We start from the raw sequence: 16,216 nt of genomic DNA, 5'->3' as shown, positions 1-16,216 counted from the left end.
CCGAGCACTGGTTAAAGCTTGTAGGAGGAGTTTTCATTCTCCTTTCTCTGTCCTTTGAGGCTGCAGGACTCCTTATCCTCTGTCTGGACAGTGCTGATTGGCCCTGTGCTGCTCACATGCACTCTCCCAAATGAAAAAAAACTCTAGCAATACACACCAAACTGAGCATTTGCAGCTTGCCCCGAAGACTCTGTTCCATCAGGAGATGAGTCAGTGGAAGAAGGGGAGGATCACAGAAGACAGAATCAAACATCCTTTTTACACAATGCAGAGGATTAACCCCTTATGTCCACAGTGAGTATAACAAGCATACTTTTCTGCATATACAGACTGATTTTACTGTTGTGGGTTTAGTAACACTTTATTGCTATCACTATGGTTAGCACAGTGGCGAAGTGGTTAGCACTTCTACCTAGCAGCACTAGGGTTGTTGGTTCAAATCCCAACCATGGCACTACCTGCCTGGAATTGTATGTTCTCCCTGTGTCTTTTCCTCCAAGTACTCCGGTTTCCTCCCACACTCCAAAGACATGCTGGTAGGTTAATTGGCTCCTGTCTAAATTGGCCCTAGTATGTGTATGTATGAATGTAAGTTAGGGACCTTAGATTGTACACCCCTTGAGGGTTAGGGACTGATGTTAATGTACAATATATGTATGTAAAGCACTGTGTAAACTAACGGCACTATTTAAATACCTGTAATAAATAAAATAATAAATATCTCACGGGGGCTATGTGACAGCATGAGAAGGTGACAAGTCCTATTTATGAAGACATTGAGGACACTTTGAGAATCCCATAAAAGTGACCAGCCGGTACCAAGCTCACAGCTGCAGCAGCAAGCTTGATTTACCCACTTGTCTACCATGCCGTTTTTAAACATACCTTGATAGAGAAGGGGTTAACCACTTCCAGTCCGGACACTTTCACCTCCTTCCTGTCCAGGCCAATTTCAGCTTTCAGTGCTATCACACTTTGAATAACAATTGCGCAGTCATGCAACGCTGTGCCCATATGAATTTTTTAGCATTTTTTTGAGACCAAATAAAACTTTATTTTGGTGGTATTTATTTACCACTGGGATTTTTATTTTTTTGCTATATAAATGAAAACATCAAAACATTTTGAAAAAAAGTGTTTTTCTTATATAATTTTGCAAATAAATAATATTTCTTCATAAATACTGGCCAAAATGTATTCAGCTATCTTTCTAGTAAAAAAAAACAAAACAAAACTCAAAATTAGTTTATAACCAAAAAATACAAATTTTTCTAAATTTTTTTTACATTTTCATTTTGTTTATATTTTTTTTTTTAACATACTGTCACCCTAGCAGTACAGTGTCACCACTACTTGTGAGGGGGGGTGATGATTTTTTTATTTTATTTTTTTAAACACTGATTGCTTTTACACCCATAAAGACTGTAAAAGCAATCATTTCTCCATCTCTCTGGCTGCATTCTTGCACCCATTGAGAAATACTGTGAGAGCTGTGATTGGTCACAGCTTGTCACATGGTACAAGGCTGTTAAGAATAACCTTGTACCATGTGACCTCTGTGATCATTCACAGATTTCACACATAGTAAGCAATGATGTCAGGAAGTGACATCTTGCTTACTACTTTTCATGTGATCACTGATTGGCAAATCAGTGATCACATCATTGGGACCTCACACAGAGGTCCCATATAGCGATTGGTGTTCCACTGTGTCCTGAGGACACAGCGGGCACCGGATCGCAGTGCCGCGCACTCCCAGGGAGCGTGCACAGGCAGTGAATGCAGGGGCCGTTTATAAATGGCCACCCACTCCTGCACTGCTCCCGTCCGGCTGTTTATTTACAAGGGCCAGATGGGAAGTGGTGAAGGAGACTTCCTCCAATGTGAGACAGTGCTGGGGTCTAGTAACCAATCTCAAGGCCCCAAGAGGCTTTCCTGTACCTAGTAGACTAGCTCTTAAACTTAAAGCTGAATTCCAGGAATCCAGCAACTTGTGAAAAATGTGAATGTCCTTCCACATCCTGGGCTTATCTCTCTTATTTATATCGGACAGGTTTATTGTGCTCCAGCATCATAACTTCTTGGAGCTCCTATGCTGGACTCTGGTGTCAGCCCCTTCAAGTTTAAGTTGCATCTACTAGGTGTCCCTCCCCTACTTCTGTCCAGTCACAGAAGCCTTTGTATTGCGTGAGCTCATTCACAAAATACAAAGGCTTCTGTAAATGGGTAGCAGAGGAAAGGGGTGCCAATCAGCTGTTCTCTGCTCTCTCAGAGACTCGCGTGTATCTTTCGGCAGACCCATAAGCCTGTTGGATATAAATAATAGAAATAAGACCAAAATGTAGAAGGCAGGAATTTTCACAAAGTTGTTGAATTTGTTGAATTCAACTTTAACCCCCAGCCACTTCCTGTAAGAGGGTGACAACGCTGCCTTTCCATCATCAGCAGTGTTGTCAACCTCTCTTATAAATATGCAGGAAACAGAAGTATCTGGGTTCTAGACTCAGCTGCAGTCTCCGCCCACCACCGTGACTGGTAGGGCGCTTGGACTTGTAGTCCCAATGTGAGCTTGTTCAGTGATATGCACAGGAGCCTTGCAGGCTCAGTGGACAATCAAATAACTAATAAACAGTATTTAAAGCGGAACTCCATTTAATCAGTATAACCCCCCGATGATGGTCAAACAAATCCTAATGCCGAAATGCAGCTTTGCAACTTTGACAAGTATTCCAAAACTGTACATATCACCGTAACTTGTGTAGTTGTATAACTAGTGTATCCAGGTGAATTATACCGCATTTGTTCAAGAAAAAATTTGGGTCTTCATTTGGTGGTAAATGGAAAGACATCTTTTATTATCAAAGGAATACAGCTAAAAAATAAAATGTAGCTGTATATTTCTTGCCATTACTATGACCCACCACCAAAAGACAACCCAAAACACGTTTTCCTTCTCCTGTGTCGCATGAGGATCCCACACACGTATACATTATTTGCGGTTTGCATTTTTTTATTCTACCTAAAAACAAACACTGGCTCTGATTCCAACTACAAAACTTTTTTTTTTTTTTCAATCCTACATTAAAACACACAGAAACTGACACCCAGGGCAAATTTCTAAAATACTTTCAGAGCTATTCATTTTGAGAAATTGTCTGTATATTCACTCTGTGAACAGGGGCAAAATCAAATGTTATTAGACCATTTACTCTCCGGGTCGATTGTTAACCATCCATTCAACAAAAAAAATAAAAAATTAAAAGGGAAGGGGTTCAGGAAGATACAACATGACGACCTGATGGAGCTGATCATCACAGTGAACTCCCGAGGAAGTCACGTGATGTGACGTAACGCGTAGGGTGGGAGCCAATGACGTCAAGCCGCTAAACCGGAGGTTTACGAGCCACCATCTTGGAAATTCCTGAACACATTGAAAATAGATTTTAGCAAGGTTTTTTTTTTACTGTGTTGTCCCAGCAGGACACTTTTAAATGTGAGTGGACTTTGTTCTCTTAATAAATCAAGCTATATTTATATACCAGGGGCGGACTGACCATTTGGAAACTCAGGCACTGCCCGAGGGCCCGGGGTCAGTAGGGGCCCCATGAGATGCCCCTGGTACCTTTTTCATAGGCTTTTTTGAGTTTGGGCAAGGACACAGGGGCCCCATGATCCCTTATTGCCCGGGAGCCCCATGAGTAGTCAGTCCGCCCCTGTTATATGCTACACTATGGCAAGCATTTCTGTTTACATATGCGGAGGATTTGTGGGATAAAGAGGAGACGGGACAGTTTTCAGCAGAGTGAGGAGGAAAGTGGAGTCATCTATGCAGTATACCTGCCCGGGTTAAAAAGGGAAAGGCGGTATTTGACCTATGCAATTTGGGTCATAAAAGGAGGTGAGAGTAGATATATGTATGTCTCTGGTGGAGGAGCACCTATAGGAAAATATGCAGATAGAAGCAATAAAGAGCACCTGTTTTGTGAACAAATTATAAAGGCACTGATCAAGCACACATTATGGACTTTTAAGTTGTATTCAGTGTATTCACCGTTGTTGCATAATCTCATGGTTTGGGTGCTTTAATTCATATCTGAGGTTATAGAGATATATGTGCGGCACTATTATATGATAAATCGCAGTAAGTAATATTTTATTGCCTATAATCACCAGCTCCATCTACTGGCCAGAAAGCAGTATTTTCCTGATTCATTCTCTTCTATATGAATAAAAGACATTTGACCTGGAAAGAAAGAAAGAAAAAAAAAAAGCCTAATAACATTTCACTTTCCTCCTAATTGCACAGAAAGAATGTATATATATCATCCTACCTAAAACACATGGATGTTAACACACTGTAATTGGCCTAGACTGAGCCCTGATCTATGATCTTTTTTTATGACTTTTTTTTTTTACTCTTCTAGAAAGATGTTCTGAAGTAGAAGAGATAAAGGTAAGGCTTCTCAGACTAGTGATGATTATTTCGGTGATCACATGATCTACTTTTTTAAGTTGAGGATTTAGTTATTTGGTATAGGGTTATTGTTTTAAAAAAAAAATTCTCACAAATTTTGATACATTTTTTTCACCATTTTTTTTTTTAAAGTGTTACCAAACCCACAACAGTACAATCAGTCTGTATTTGCAGTAAAACATGCTTGTTATACTCACTGTGGAACCCAAGGGGTTAATACTGCACACTGTCTAAAAAGACTGTTTGATCCTGCATTCTTTGTTCCCCCCCTTCTTCTACTGTCCCCAATCCATCTGCTGATAGTACAGGGCTCTACAGCAGGGCCGTGGATAAGGGGTTAACACCAGTCCTCCTATACGGGGCCCAGGCCAGCCATGGGGAGCCAAGGCAGCTGGGTTAAATGGATGTGGGCAAGTAGGGTGATTGGCACAAGGGGGGGCAAATCCTGAAACCGATCCCCTGTATGGCTCTCTCTGCAGCAGCTGAAAACTGGCTTCTTGTAATCTCCCTCCCGCTGGCTTTCAGCTGCTGCAGAGAGAGCCATACAGGTGCCTGCTGCACCCCCGCAGTGCTGCCAGCTTCCCTCCTCTCCTTTCCACTGGCAGCTGCAAGCACATAATAGCATCTTTCAGAATGGAGACTGGGGGAAGGATCCGGTAAATATGTTACATTTACCCACCCCGTTCTTTCCTGAATTAACACAAGGAGTGATCAGTACTGATCGCTCACTGTGTTCCTTCATAACTGAAGCATTGTAAAATGTTTGGGGAGGGGGCTGTCAGGTTGGCTGTATGTGGTTTCTAACAGCAGCCCTGTCTAGGAGTCACTCTGCACATGCTCAGTTTAGTGCGTATTGCTAGATTTTTTTATTTTCTTTGGGAGAGTGCATGTGATCAGCACAGGGCCAATCAGCCTGTGCAGACAGAGGGTCAGGGGTTCTGCAGCCTCACAGGACAGTCAGAGAATGACAATTCCTCCTACAAGCTTTAACCAGTGCTCTGCTGGACAATGATAGAAGTCACAAGACTGCTCTAACTGCTGATGAGAAAAGGTATTCAGCAGTTTATATTTACTAAAACAATTGTAGTGAATAGTGAATCCAGGGTCCTGGATTTAGGAACACTTTAAACTTTACTACTTACAGCATTACTACTTTCCATTTGGACCAGAGACCAGACCAGAGAAAGACACAGTTGTGAAATCAGACAAACAATGACCCAAATGAAGGGCCAATTATTTAAGGACGTGGCCCCCGGGTGGAGCCGGTACAGACCTGAAAATGGGGATGTTGAGGTTATTCCCCGCTGCAATATGGGGGGCTTTGATGTTGTGGCAGAACAAGACGAATGTAAGGAGAAGGTAGTCGATGTGCGATTTGTGAACAGGAAGGAAGACAAGTGGAACCTTCGTCTACAAGGTGAAGACAAGAGGGGAGAGACATCTGGTTGTGAGAGGTGTGGAGAACAACGTGGGGGATGTACAATCACAAAAAAATATGCTGAAGACCAACCTACCTCAGTGGCCGCTTTCTTTACCATCTCCAGCTGCCCCTTGTGAATCTGAATGTTCAAGAAGAAGCCATTGAAGAGCTTCAGGAGCACCCAGCCTGTCAGTCTGTAAAAGTAAAAAAATCATAGGGGTGTTAAAATGGTTACAAAGCCTAACCATTCCTTACCCCAATGCATTCCTTCCATTAGGGTGAAAAACGTTTAGGCATCAGAATCCCCCCTCATCCTCCTTTTACTTACCGGAGTCCTCATTCAGTCCAGCTCTGTACACGCCTGCAGCTCTTCTCTCCACTCACTTCCTGGTCTCACTGGCTTTGCTGGGGCACCGGGATTTGGCCCCTACTGCTGTCAAAGCCAGTGACGAGGGAGTAGGGGGTGGGGTTCGAGTCCCACTGTCTGTCATTGGATGCAGTAGTGGGGCTCTGGAGCAAGAATGCACAAGTGTCCCCATGTGAAATGGCTTCCTATGGGGGCACTGAACAGAGAGAAGGAGCTAGGAGCACTGGCGGGGGACCCAAAAAGAGGAGGTTCGGGGCCGCTCTGCGCAATTCCATTAGAGAGAGCAGGTAAGTATAAACACGTTTGTTATTAAAAAAAAAAAAATTACCTTTACAACCACCTTGGGGAGTTAACAGTGCTGACACATATGCTGTTTTTTTTTTTTTTTATTGCATTCACGGACACCAATGTTGGGTGCAATTACTGCATCCACTGACACCAATGATGTGGGTTATTACTGCACTCACTGAAACCAATGCTGGAGGTTTTTGTCACTCACTGACAACAATGCTGGGAATAATTATTGCACTCACTGACAACAATGCTGGGAGTTATTATTGCACTCAGATGGCAACAATGCTGGGGGTTATTATTTTATCCACTGTGACAAATGCTGGGGGTTATTATTGCATCCACTAACACCAATGTTTGAGGCAATTACTGATTCCACTGACACCAATGCTGAGGGTAATTACTGCGTCCACTGACACCAATGCTAGGAGCTATTATTGCACTCAATGACACCAATGCTGGGGATTATTACTGCATCCACTGTGACCAATCCTGAGGGTTATTATTGCATTCACTGACACTAATGTTGGAGGCTATTACTGATTTCATCGTCACCAATGCTGGGGGTTATTTCTGTGTCCACCAACACCAATTATGGGAGTTTATATTGCACTCAATGACAATGCTGGGGGTTATTATTGCATCCACTGACACCAATGTTGTGGGCTATTACTGCGTCCACTGACAACAAATGCGGAGAGTTATTATTGCACTCAATGACACCAATGCTGGGGATTACTATTGTTATTGTGTCCACTGACAACAGGGGAGGGGAGGAGAGGCAGGACATGAGGACATTAGGTTTAGGGTGAAGGTCCACTTTAAAGAAGCAGTAGCATTGGACTGGTCACAAGGACACCTTATCCCTGCACTTCTAGATGAGCATGTAACCCTTGCAGTTCAGAGGGGGACTGCATAGAAAGATTTTACCTCATTCCCGGAGCTTTACCATATGATCACACCCCTCATGCAAAAAATAAATGTACACGTACACGCACACGCACACACACACACACATATATGTATACATACATACACACACAAGATATAAAAAGTCTACACACCCCTGTTAAAATGTCAGGTTTCTGTGATGTAAAATGAGACAAAGATAAATCATTTCAGATCTTTTTCCACCTTTAGCCCGGGTTCACACTGACGCGCAGTGGAATTTGCAGCATTTTCTGTGCACATTCTGTACCGCACCACAATTGCATGCAGTTCATGTAATGGCTGCGGGTGTGTATGTTAACACCCCGAAATCAGTCCACAAAACGTGGTGCGATGTACAGAATCGTATCGCATGGGTATTCACATTCCAGTACGGACCAAAAAAAGGGTCCTGCACCTTTTTAGTGCGGATTTGGTGCGATTGGAACTATACAAAATGCATGGCTCTAATTGCACCACACACGATTTGTATGTGGTACGGTTCATGTGCGACTCACATGTGATATACCGCACCGCATATATGTGAACCCAGGATAAATGTGACCTATAAACTGTACAGCTCAGTTGAAGCACCTTTTGATGTGATTCCAGCACTCAGTCTTTTTGGGTATGAGTCTATCAGCATGGCACATCTTGACTTGGCAATATTTGCCCGCTCTTCCTTGCAAAAACACTCCAAATCTGTCAGGTTGCGAGGGCATCTCTTGTGCACAGCCCTCTTCGACCACCACACAGATTTTCGATCGGATTCAGGTCTGGGCTCTGGCTGGGCCATTCCAAAACTTTCATCTTCTTCTGATGAAGCCATTCCTTTGTTGATTTGGATGTATGCTTTGGGTCGTTGTCATGCTGAAAGATGAAGTTCTTCTTCATGTTCAGCTTTCTAGCAGAAGCCTGAAGGTTTTGTGCCAATATTGACTGGTATTTGGAACTGTTCATAATACCTCTACCTTGACTAAGGCCCCAGTTCCAGCTGAAGAAAAACAGCCCAAAAGCATGATGATGCTGCCACCACCATGCTTCACTGTGGGTATGGTGGTCTTTTGGTGATGTGCAGTGTTGTTTTTGCGCCAAACAAATCTTTTGGAATTATGACCAAAAAGTTCACCCTTGGTTTCATCAGACCATAACACATTTTCCTACATTATTTTGGGAGACTTCAGATGTGTTTTTGCAAAATATATCCGGGCTTGGATGTTTTTCTTCGTAAGAAAAGGCTTCCGTCTTGCCACTCTACCCCATAGCCCAGACATATGAAGAATAAGGGAGATTGTTGTCACATGGACCACACACCCAGTACTTGCCAGATATTCCTGCAGCTCCTTTAATGTTGCTGTAGGCCTCTTGGCAGCCTCCCAGACCAGTTTTCTTCTCGTCTTTATATCAATTTTGGAGGGACGTCCAGTTCTTGGTAATGTCACAGTTGCACCATATTTTCTCCACTTGATGATGACTGTCTTCACTGTGTTCCATGGTATATATAATGCCTTGGAAATTCTTTTGTACCCTTCTCCTGACTGATACCTTTTAACAATGAGATACCTCTGATGCTTTGGAAGCTCTCTGCTGACCATGGCTTTTGCTGTAGAATGCAACTAAGAAAATGTCAGGAAAGACCTACTAGAACAGCTGAACTTTATCTGGGGTTAATCAGAGGCACTTTAAATGATGGCAGGTGTGTACTATTTAACATGATTCTGAATGTGATTGCTTAATTCTGAACAGAGCTACATCCCCAGTTATAAAAGGGTGTGCACACTTATGCAACCACATTATTTTAGTTTTTTATGTTTACTTCCCCCCCTAAAAGATTTCAGTTTGTTTTTCAATTGAGTTGTACAGTTTATAGGTCATTTTAAAGATGGAAAAAAATTCTGAAATGATTTATGTTTGCCTCATTTTTTTTACAGCACAGAAACCCAACATTTTAACAGGGGTGTGTAGACTTTTTATATCCACGGTACGTATACACAGACACACTTCAAAAAAATTAAAGGAACACTTTTTAATCAGAGTCTAGCACAGCAATGGGCAAACTACGGCCCGCGGGCCGTATATGGCCCGGCGGACCTTTTAATCCGGCCCGCAGAGCTAGGCTCCCGCTAGGCTCCTCTCACAGTCCGCCCTGAAGACCGGTGTAGCATGAAAATCTGTCTCCTATGAGGATCTGTCCCCCTCGACGTATCTGCGCATGTGCCGGAGATCGCCGATCGGCTGCTAGTGCCTGAATCTGGCACATGCGCAGATACACCGGAACGGCGCGGGAACACGGCGAGAGGAACGCGCGGAGCAAAGGTAAGTGAATTGACACAGGGGGGACTTGGGGACTTAATATGAGGGATGAATTAATATGGAGAATGAATTACTATATTTGGGGATGAATTACTATGGGGGATGAATTACTATGGGGGATGAATTACTATATGGGGGATGAATTACTATGGGGGGGATGAATTACTATATGGGGGATGAATTACTATATGGGGGATGAATTACTATATGGGGGATGAATTACTATATGGGGGATGAATTACTATATGGGGGATGAATTACTATATGGGGGATGAATTACTATGGGGGATGAATTACTATGGGGGATGAATTACTATATGGGGGATGAATTACTATGGGGGATGAATTACTATGTGGGGAATGAATTACTATGGGGGACGAATTACTATGCTTACTATGGGGGAATATTACTATACTTACTATGGATGACACATACACATCATTCATCTACTCTTGGTCCGGCCCCCGGGTCCAATATATGAACCCATTGCGGCCCTCAAGTCAAAAAGTTTGCCCACCCCTAGTCTAGCATCAAGTCAACTAAACTCCTGGGATATTGTTCTGGTCAGGTAAGTAGCAGAGGGGCTTGTTAATCAGTTTCAACTGCTTTGGTGTTAATGAAATTAATAAAAGGTGCACTAGATGGGCAACAATAAGACAACCCCTAAAACAGGAATGCTTTTACAGGTGGAGGCCACTGACCTTTTTTTCCTACTCATAATTTTTTGACTGTTTTTCACTAGTTTTGCATTTGGCTGGGTCAGTGTCACTACTGGTAGCAAGAGGCCATACCTGGACCCTACAGAGGTTGCACAGGCAGTCCAACTCCTCCAGGATGGCACATCAACATGTGGCATTGCCTGAAGGCTTGCTGCGTCTCCCGGCACAGTCTCAAGAGCATGGAGGAGATTCCAGGAGACAGGCAGTTAGTCTTGGAGAGCTGGACAGGGCCGTAGAAGGTCCTTAATCCATCAGCAGGACCGATATCTACTCCTTTGTGCAAGGAGGAACAGGATGAGCACCGCCAGTACCCTAGAAAATGACCTCCAGCAGGTCAATGGTGTGAATGTCTCTGACCAAACAATCAGAAACAGACTAAATGAGGGTGGCCTGAGGGCCTGACTTCCTCTAGTGGGCCCTGTGCTCATTGCCTGGCACCATAGAGCTCGATTGGCATTTGCCATTGAACACCAGAATCGGCAGGTCCACCACTGGCACCCTGTGCTTTTCACAGATGACAGCAGGTTCACCCTGAGCACATATGACAGACATGAAAGGGTCTGGAGTAGCCGTGGAGAATGTTATGCTGCCTGTAACATCGTTCAGCATGACTGTTTTTGTGGTGGGTCAGTGATGGTCTGGGGAGGCATATCCATGGAGGGACGCACAGACCTCTACAGGCTAGACAATGGTACCATGACTGCCATTAGGTATCGGGATGAAATCCTTGGACCCATTGTCAGACCCTACACTGGTGCAGTGGGTTCCTTCTGGTGCACGACAACACCTGGCCTCATGTGGTGAGAGTATGCAGGCAGTTCCTGGAGGATGAAGGAATTGATACCATTGAATGGCCCCCACGCTCGCCTGACCTAAACCCAATAGAATACCTCTGGGATGTCATGTTTCGGTCCATCCGACGCCTCCAGGTTGTACCTCAGACTGTCCAGGAGCTCAGTGACCTGGTCCAGGTCTGGGAGGAAATACCCCAGGACACCATCCGTCGTATGTTGTCAGGCATGCATACAACACGTGGGGGCCATACAAACTACTGAGGACCATTCTGAATTTCTGCAATGATATTTCAGCAAAATGGACTAGCCTGCTGCATCATTTTTTTCACTTTGATTCTGTAGGTTGGTGATTTTCATTTCCATCAAACGATGGGGCATTCTTACATTCCTAACACATTACCCTGCCCATATCAGTATAGATATCCAGCATGATATTCTTCCCCATTGAGAGCTGATGTGTTTTCAAAGTCTTCCTTTCATTTTTTTGAGCAGTGTACATATATAGGATTTGATCTCAGACATCTCTCTATTGTGAAGGTTAGACGCACAATGGAGTATGTAGCTCTCCCCCAAATGTATCACTTTGAGGTGGCCATTTGCAACATGTATTGCCATAGATGTGAACCAAGAATCTTTGCTTTTATACAAATGTTTGCTAGAAATATGTGGAAGTGTATAGCAGAGTGCAGAGGGTTAAATCAGAATTGTGAATACTTTACAGGAGACACAAGCACGGACCTGATCAACGTTGGGGATACAGATGCCACCATCTCCTGCAGGATCTTCTTGGCTTTCCTCTTGACTTTGTTGGTAGACTTGGGATCTGCAGTTCCAGTAGGACTGGCCTCTGCTGCTACAACTTCTATGGCTTCTCCCACCCTGAAAAGGAAGGAGACCATGAACAAGTGATAGTGAACACACACAATGTGTGTCAATATCCAGATACCTCCTGTAGATCATTCCTCCTTGTAGTGTAAAAAAGAAAAGACAGGACATCTAAGAATGGCCAAACATTGGGCAGACCTGTTATGCTTGGGGCAACCTTGGAACTGTAATTAGATTTGAGTCAAAATGGGGTTAGCGGCGAATTCCAAGAAAAGAGCCAAATGCACAGCAGGACTACAAACGTGGACTGTCAAAGCTGTCAAAATATTGGTAATTCTATTCAAACAGTCTTGTCATCCAAGAACTTCTCCCAGACAGTACAGCCAGGTCCTTTATACCTCACCTCACTGCAGGCGAGCAATACAGCCTGATCTATGACTCATCCCATCCTGTGATTGGCCAGCAAAGGGACAGCAGACTGATGAGGTCATTCTTCTACTCTCTCCTCCTACCAGTATGTCATTGTCCACATGTGCACTTCAGTAGAGTCTAACTGGCTCCCAATGCTTTTCCTCCAGCTTCCAGTGTTGTCTTGTAGAGGGATCAGAGGAGGAAGATACTAGGCGAGATTCAGGTATGTCTGCCAATTTTTCTTTAACCCCTTGAAGCCTACCATACGCAAATGTGTGGCCTTTCGGCTGCTGGGCCTTGACACCAAATGGGCGCATATTTGCGTACCAATTGAAAACACATATGTGCTGAGAGAGAGTGCCCTGCGCACTCCCAGCACGTTTCGGTGTCTCACGGAAAGGTCCCGATCTACCCTTGCAATTGGGATCTTTTCCGATCATGTGACCGACGTGACAGCGAATCATAGAAGTCACATGACCTTAAAACACCACCCACCAGCGTCTGAAACCCCTTAAAGGTCCGCATGTGCACTTCAATAGAGTCTGACTGGCTCCCAATGCTTTTCCTCCAGCTTCCAGTGTTGTCTTGTAGGGGGATCAGAGGAGGAAGATACTAGGTGAGATTCCGGCATGTCCACCAAATTTTTTTTTTTTTAATTTTCTTTAACCCCTTGATGCCTACCGTACGCAAATATACGGGATTTCGGCAGCTGGGCCTTGACGCCGAGTGGCTGCATATTTGCATACCTTTTTAAAACACATATGTGCTCAGAGTGCACGCCCTGCACGCTCCCAGTGCATATGTCGGTGTCTCACGGAAAGGTCCTGATCTCCCCTTGCGATCGGGACCTTTTCCGATCCTGTGTCCGCCATGACAGCGAACCACGGTGGTCACATAACCCTAAGATCCCCGCCCCCCCTCCCCCCCCCCTGGCGTCTGAAACCCCTGAAAGTGCCGGGAGGCACCGGAGTGAAGAGGTTAAATTCACCTTTGAAGTCAAAACTTTTTATTCTAGTTTTAGATCGCGCAAGAAAAAAAAGATTAGCACCCTTTTGCTGCCTGTGTCACCGCTAGGGAACAGGAATGGAGGTGGACCCCTCTCTAGGCAGGAGTTACCCTTTGGGGAGATTTCCCCTCACTTTCTGTTATATGTACAGGACAGGAAGTGACATGAAATCCCTTTGAATATACGAATGCTTTGAATATTAGAAATGAATGATAGAGCGCTTTTGGTTTGTGGTGCTCAGATGCAGCAAGTTCATAGGGAGCAGAGTGGTTCTGGTGACGCAGCTCTCCATAACAGAGTACTCCTCATCTAGGGGAACCAAAGTTTAAAGCTGAATTTTAGGAATGGTTATTCTTCCATAGTTATGAAGGTCCAGCGTGGACAATGTAACCATACCTGTAGGATCCCTCTAGAAACTGAAAATCATTGTAGACTACACTGCTGACTTCCAGGTCCCATTCCTAGTGGCTGCCTTGCTGCATACTTAACACAGCAGGTTGCTCACTAAGCAGCTCTTGATTGGATGAGATGGAGACGCAGAGATGTGACATCACAATCTCCATCTTGTCCAATCAGAGAACATTTTGTATTTATTGAGAACATGCAAAGTGTTCTCGGCAAGGTACCTTGCCAAGCCAATGACCTCCAGTGTTCACAATGCAGAAGGCAGCCGCTTGGCACAGGACCTGCTAGCAAGTGGAGATCATTGGAGTAGCGGTGTGTACTCCAGTGATTTCCAGCTTCCATGGGGATCCCACAGGGATGGGCCTATGGAACTATTCAAAAATAGCCATACCTAAACCTTAGCTTTATTATCCTCCTGTAAAGAGTCTAATGAGAGCACCAGACCAAGGATCTCAGAGTACATTGTCTGAATTTCAGCAGAAATCACATTTGAGCGCCGGTTGGCCCTACTGGCACCCCTCCACTTGACAAACGTCGAAGGAGCCAGTTGGAAAATTTTCAAGAATGCAGTGCCTGCATCCCGTCTCGCCCTGTCCGCGTCCCATCTCGCCCTGTCCGCGTCCCATCTCGCCCTGTCCGCGTCCCATCTCGCCCTGTCCGCGTCCCATCTCGCCCTGTCCGCGTCCCATCTCGCCCTGTCCGCGTCCCATCTCGCCCTGTCCGCGTCCCATCTCGCCCTGTCCGCGTCCCATCTCGCCCTGTCCGCGTCCCATCTCGCCCTGTCCGCGTCCGCGTCCCATCTCGCCCTGTCCGCGTCCCATCTCGCCCTGTCCGCGTCCCATCTCGCACTGTCCGCGTCCCATCTCATACTGTCTGCTAAGACTGGATGGAGGAATTGAGTGGTTACACTTGTTCAGCCAGGGAGAAATCTACATCTCTATGGCCATTCTAACGTGACACTAAATAAAAAATAATCCAGACACATCCACACTTACTGTGTTTTTCTGCCTTCTTATAATGTCCTCCATGAACCCCTCCTTTTCCCCCTCACTTCCATTTGATTGGAACAAGCAGTGCACATACTTGCAGTCATGTGCACTGCTCTATGGACTCCACCAAATCCCACAGTCCATCTTGGGAGCAAGCAGCAGAGGGTGGCTACACTCCTACATACACTGGGACCATTGAGAATGAATATAGACACTATTTAAAAGGAAGTCAGATCACAGCAGCATATAAAAAATAATAATCCTGAGATTTGTAGAAGGCTGAGAACAGTCAGGGAGTTTTCTGAGTTGAAGTGTTACTAAACCCCAAAACTATGGCATTCACTATATCCGGCCTTCCACAGAACGTGGAAATGATATTATTTTAGTGAATACAATACAAAGTTTTCTTTTTTCCCCTCTGTTTTCACCTGGTGATATGACCAGTTACACACCTCCTGTATTAGACTGCCCCACTCTGGATGAAGAAGCACAGGGGGCACCTTTGGAAAGCAGCATTGTCAGTCTGGGGGGAGGGGAGTGTTAAATGTACTAGCAGATTTAAATACACTAACACATCGAAGCCAAACTGCAGCTAACACTTTATAAGCCATTACTGCAAACAGTTTTTCTCCTTTTGGGATAAAGACTTTACATAAATAAAAAGAAGATGATCACGTTAAGTCAGTGGGTAATGGTTTGTCTCAAGCCCCTAACTGCTACATCTGCAGGAGAGCTTGCTGTGTTGAAAAATAACACATACTGGCTAGATCACCAAGTTAAAAAAAAAAGGAAATAAAAAGTCTAAAAAAAAAAGAAAACTAATGCAGCCATCACAACTTCAGCTTTAAACAGTAAGAACACGCCTGGGGTTGTAATCCTTCTCTGCTATAGCCAAAAACAAAACAAAAATAACATTTTGGACACAAATTCTTCTAAACAAATATAAGAAACACATCTACTGCTACAAAATATTTATGTTGGCTCCGGGAAGAGCTGGCAGTTAATATCTGACTCAATGTCCCCATCACAGCGGTCCCCGTGACCTCACCTGCTCTGGCTCAGCACCGCCTCCGCCATATTGCTGCAGAACATGGCCTTGCTGACGTCCCGTTCCTGGACAAAGAGCACGTAACAGAGGCGACGAGCCAGCCATCCGCGGTGTCTGCAAGAGAGAACGCAGCCAATCAGAGAGGGGGCGGGTGGGACAATCACCTATCACCTGTGGAGGCTCGGCACCATTACACAACAAGAGTGTCCTCAGTCAATTGGTCGCC

At 44.6% G+C, this 16,216-nt stretch overlaps 1 protein-coding gene across 1 annotated transcript in view; it reads right to left on the bottom strand.

Annotated features, from left to right (window-relative positions):
- Positions 1 to 16,216, bottom strand: part of GPAM (glycerol-3-phosphate acyltransferase, mitochondrial) — an 89,562-nt gene that overhangs the window by 48,113 nt on the left and 25,233 nt on the right. Inside the window, exons 5-8 of the mRNA XM_089653091.1 lie at positions 15,991 to 16,104; positions 12,045 to 12,185; positions 5,989 to 6,088; positions 5,748 to 5,884 (exon numbers count right to left, since the gene is read on the bottom strand). Coding sequence (XP_089509217.1) covers positions 5,748 to 5,884; positions 5,989 to 6,088; positions 12,045 to 12,185; positions 15,991 to 16,104 — 492 coding nt within the window. The remainder of the gene's footprint in view (positions 1 to 5,747; positions 5,885 to 5,988; positions 6,089 to 12,044; positions 12,186 to 15,990; positions 16,105 to 16,216) is intronic.

Source organism: Staurois parvus, unplaced genomic scaffold (assembly GCF_062004578.1).
Source record: "Staurois parvus isolate SC_StPar_1 unplaced genomic scaffold, SC_StPar_1.0 ptg000697l, whole genome shotgun sequence".
NCBI lineage: Eukaryota > Metazoa > Chordata > Amphibia > Anura > Ranidae > Staurois > Staurois parvus.
This window is presented reverse-complemented; position numbering and strand designations above follow the sequence as displayed.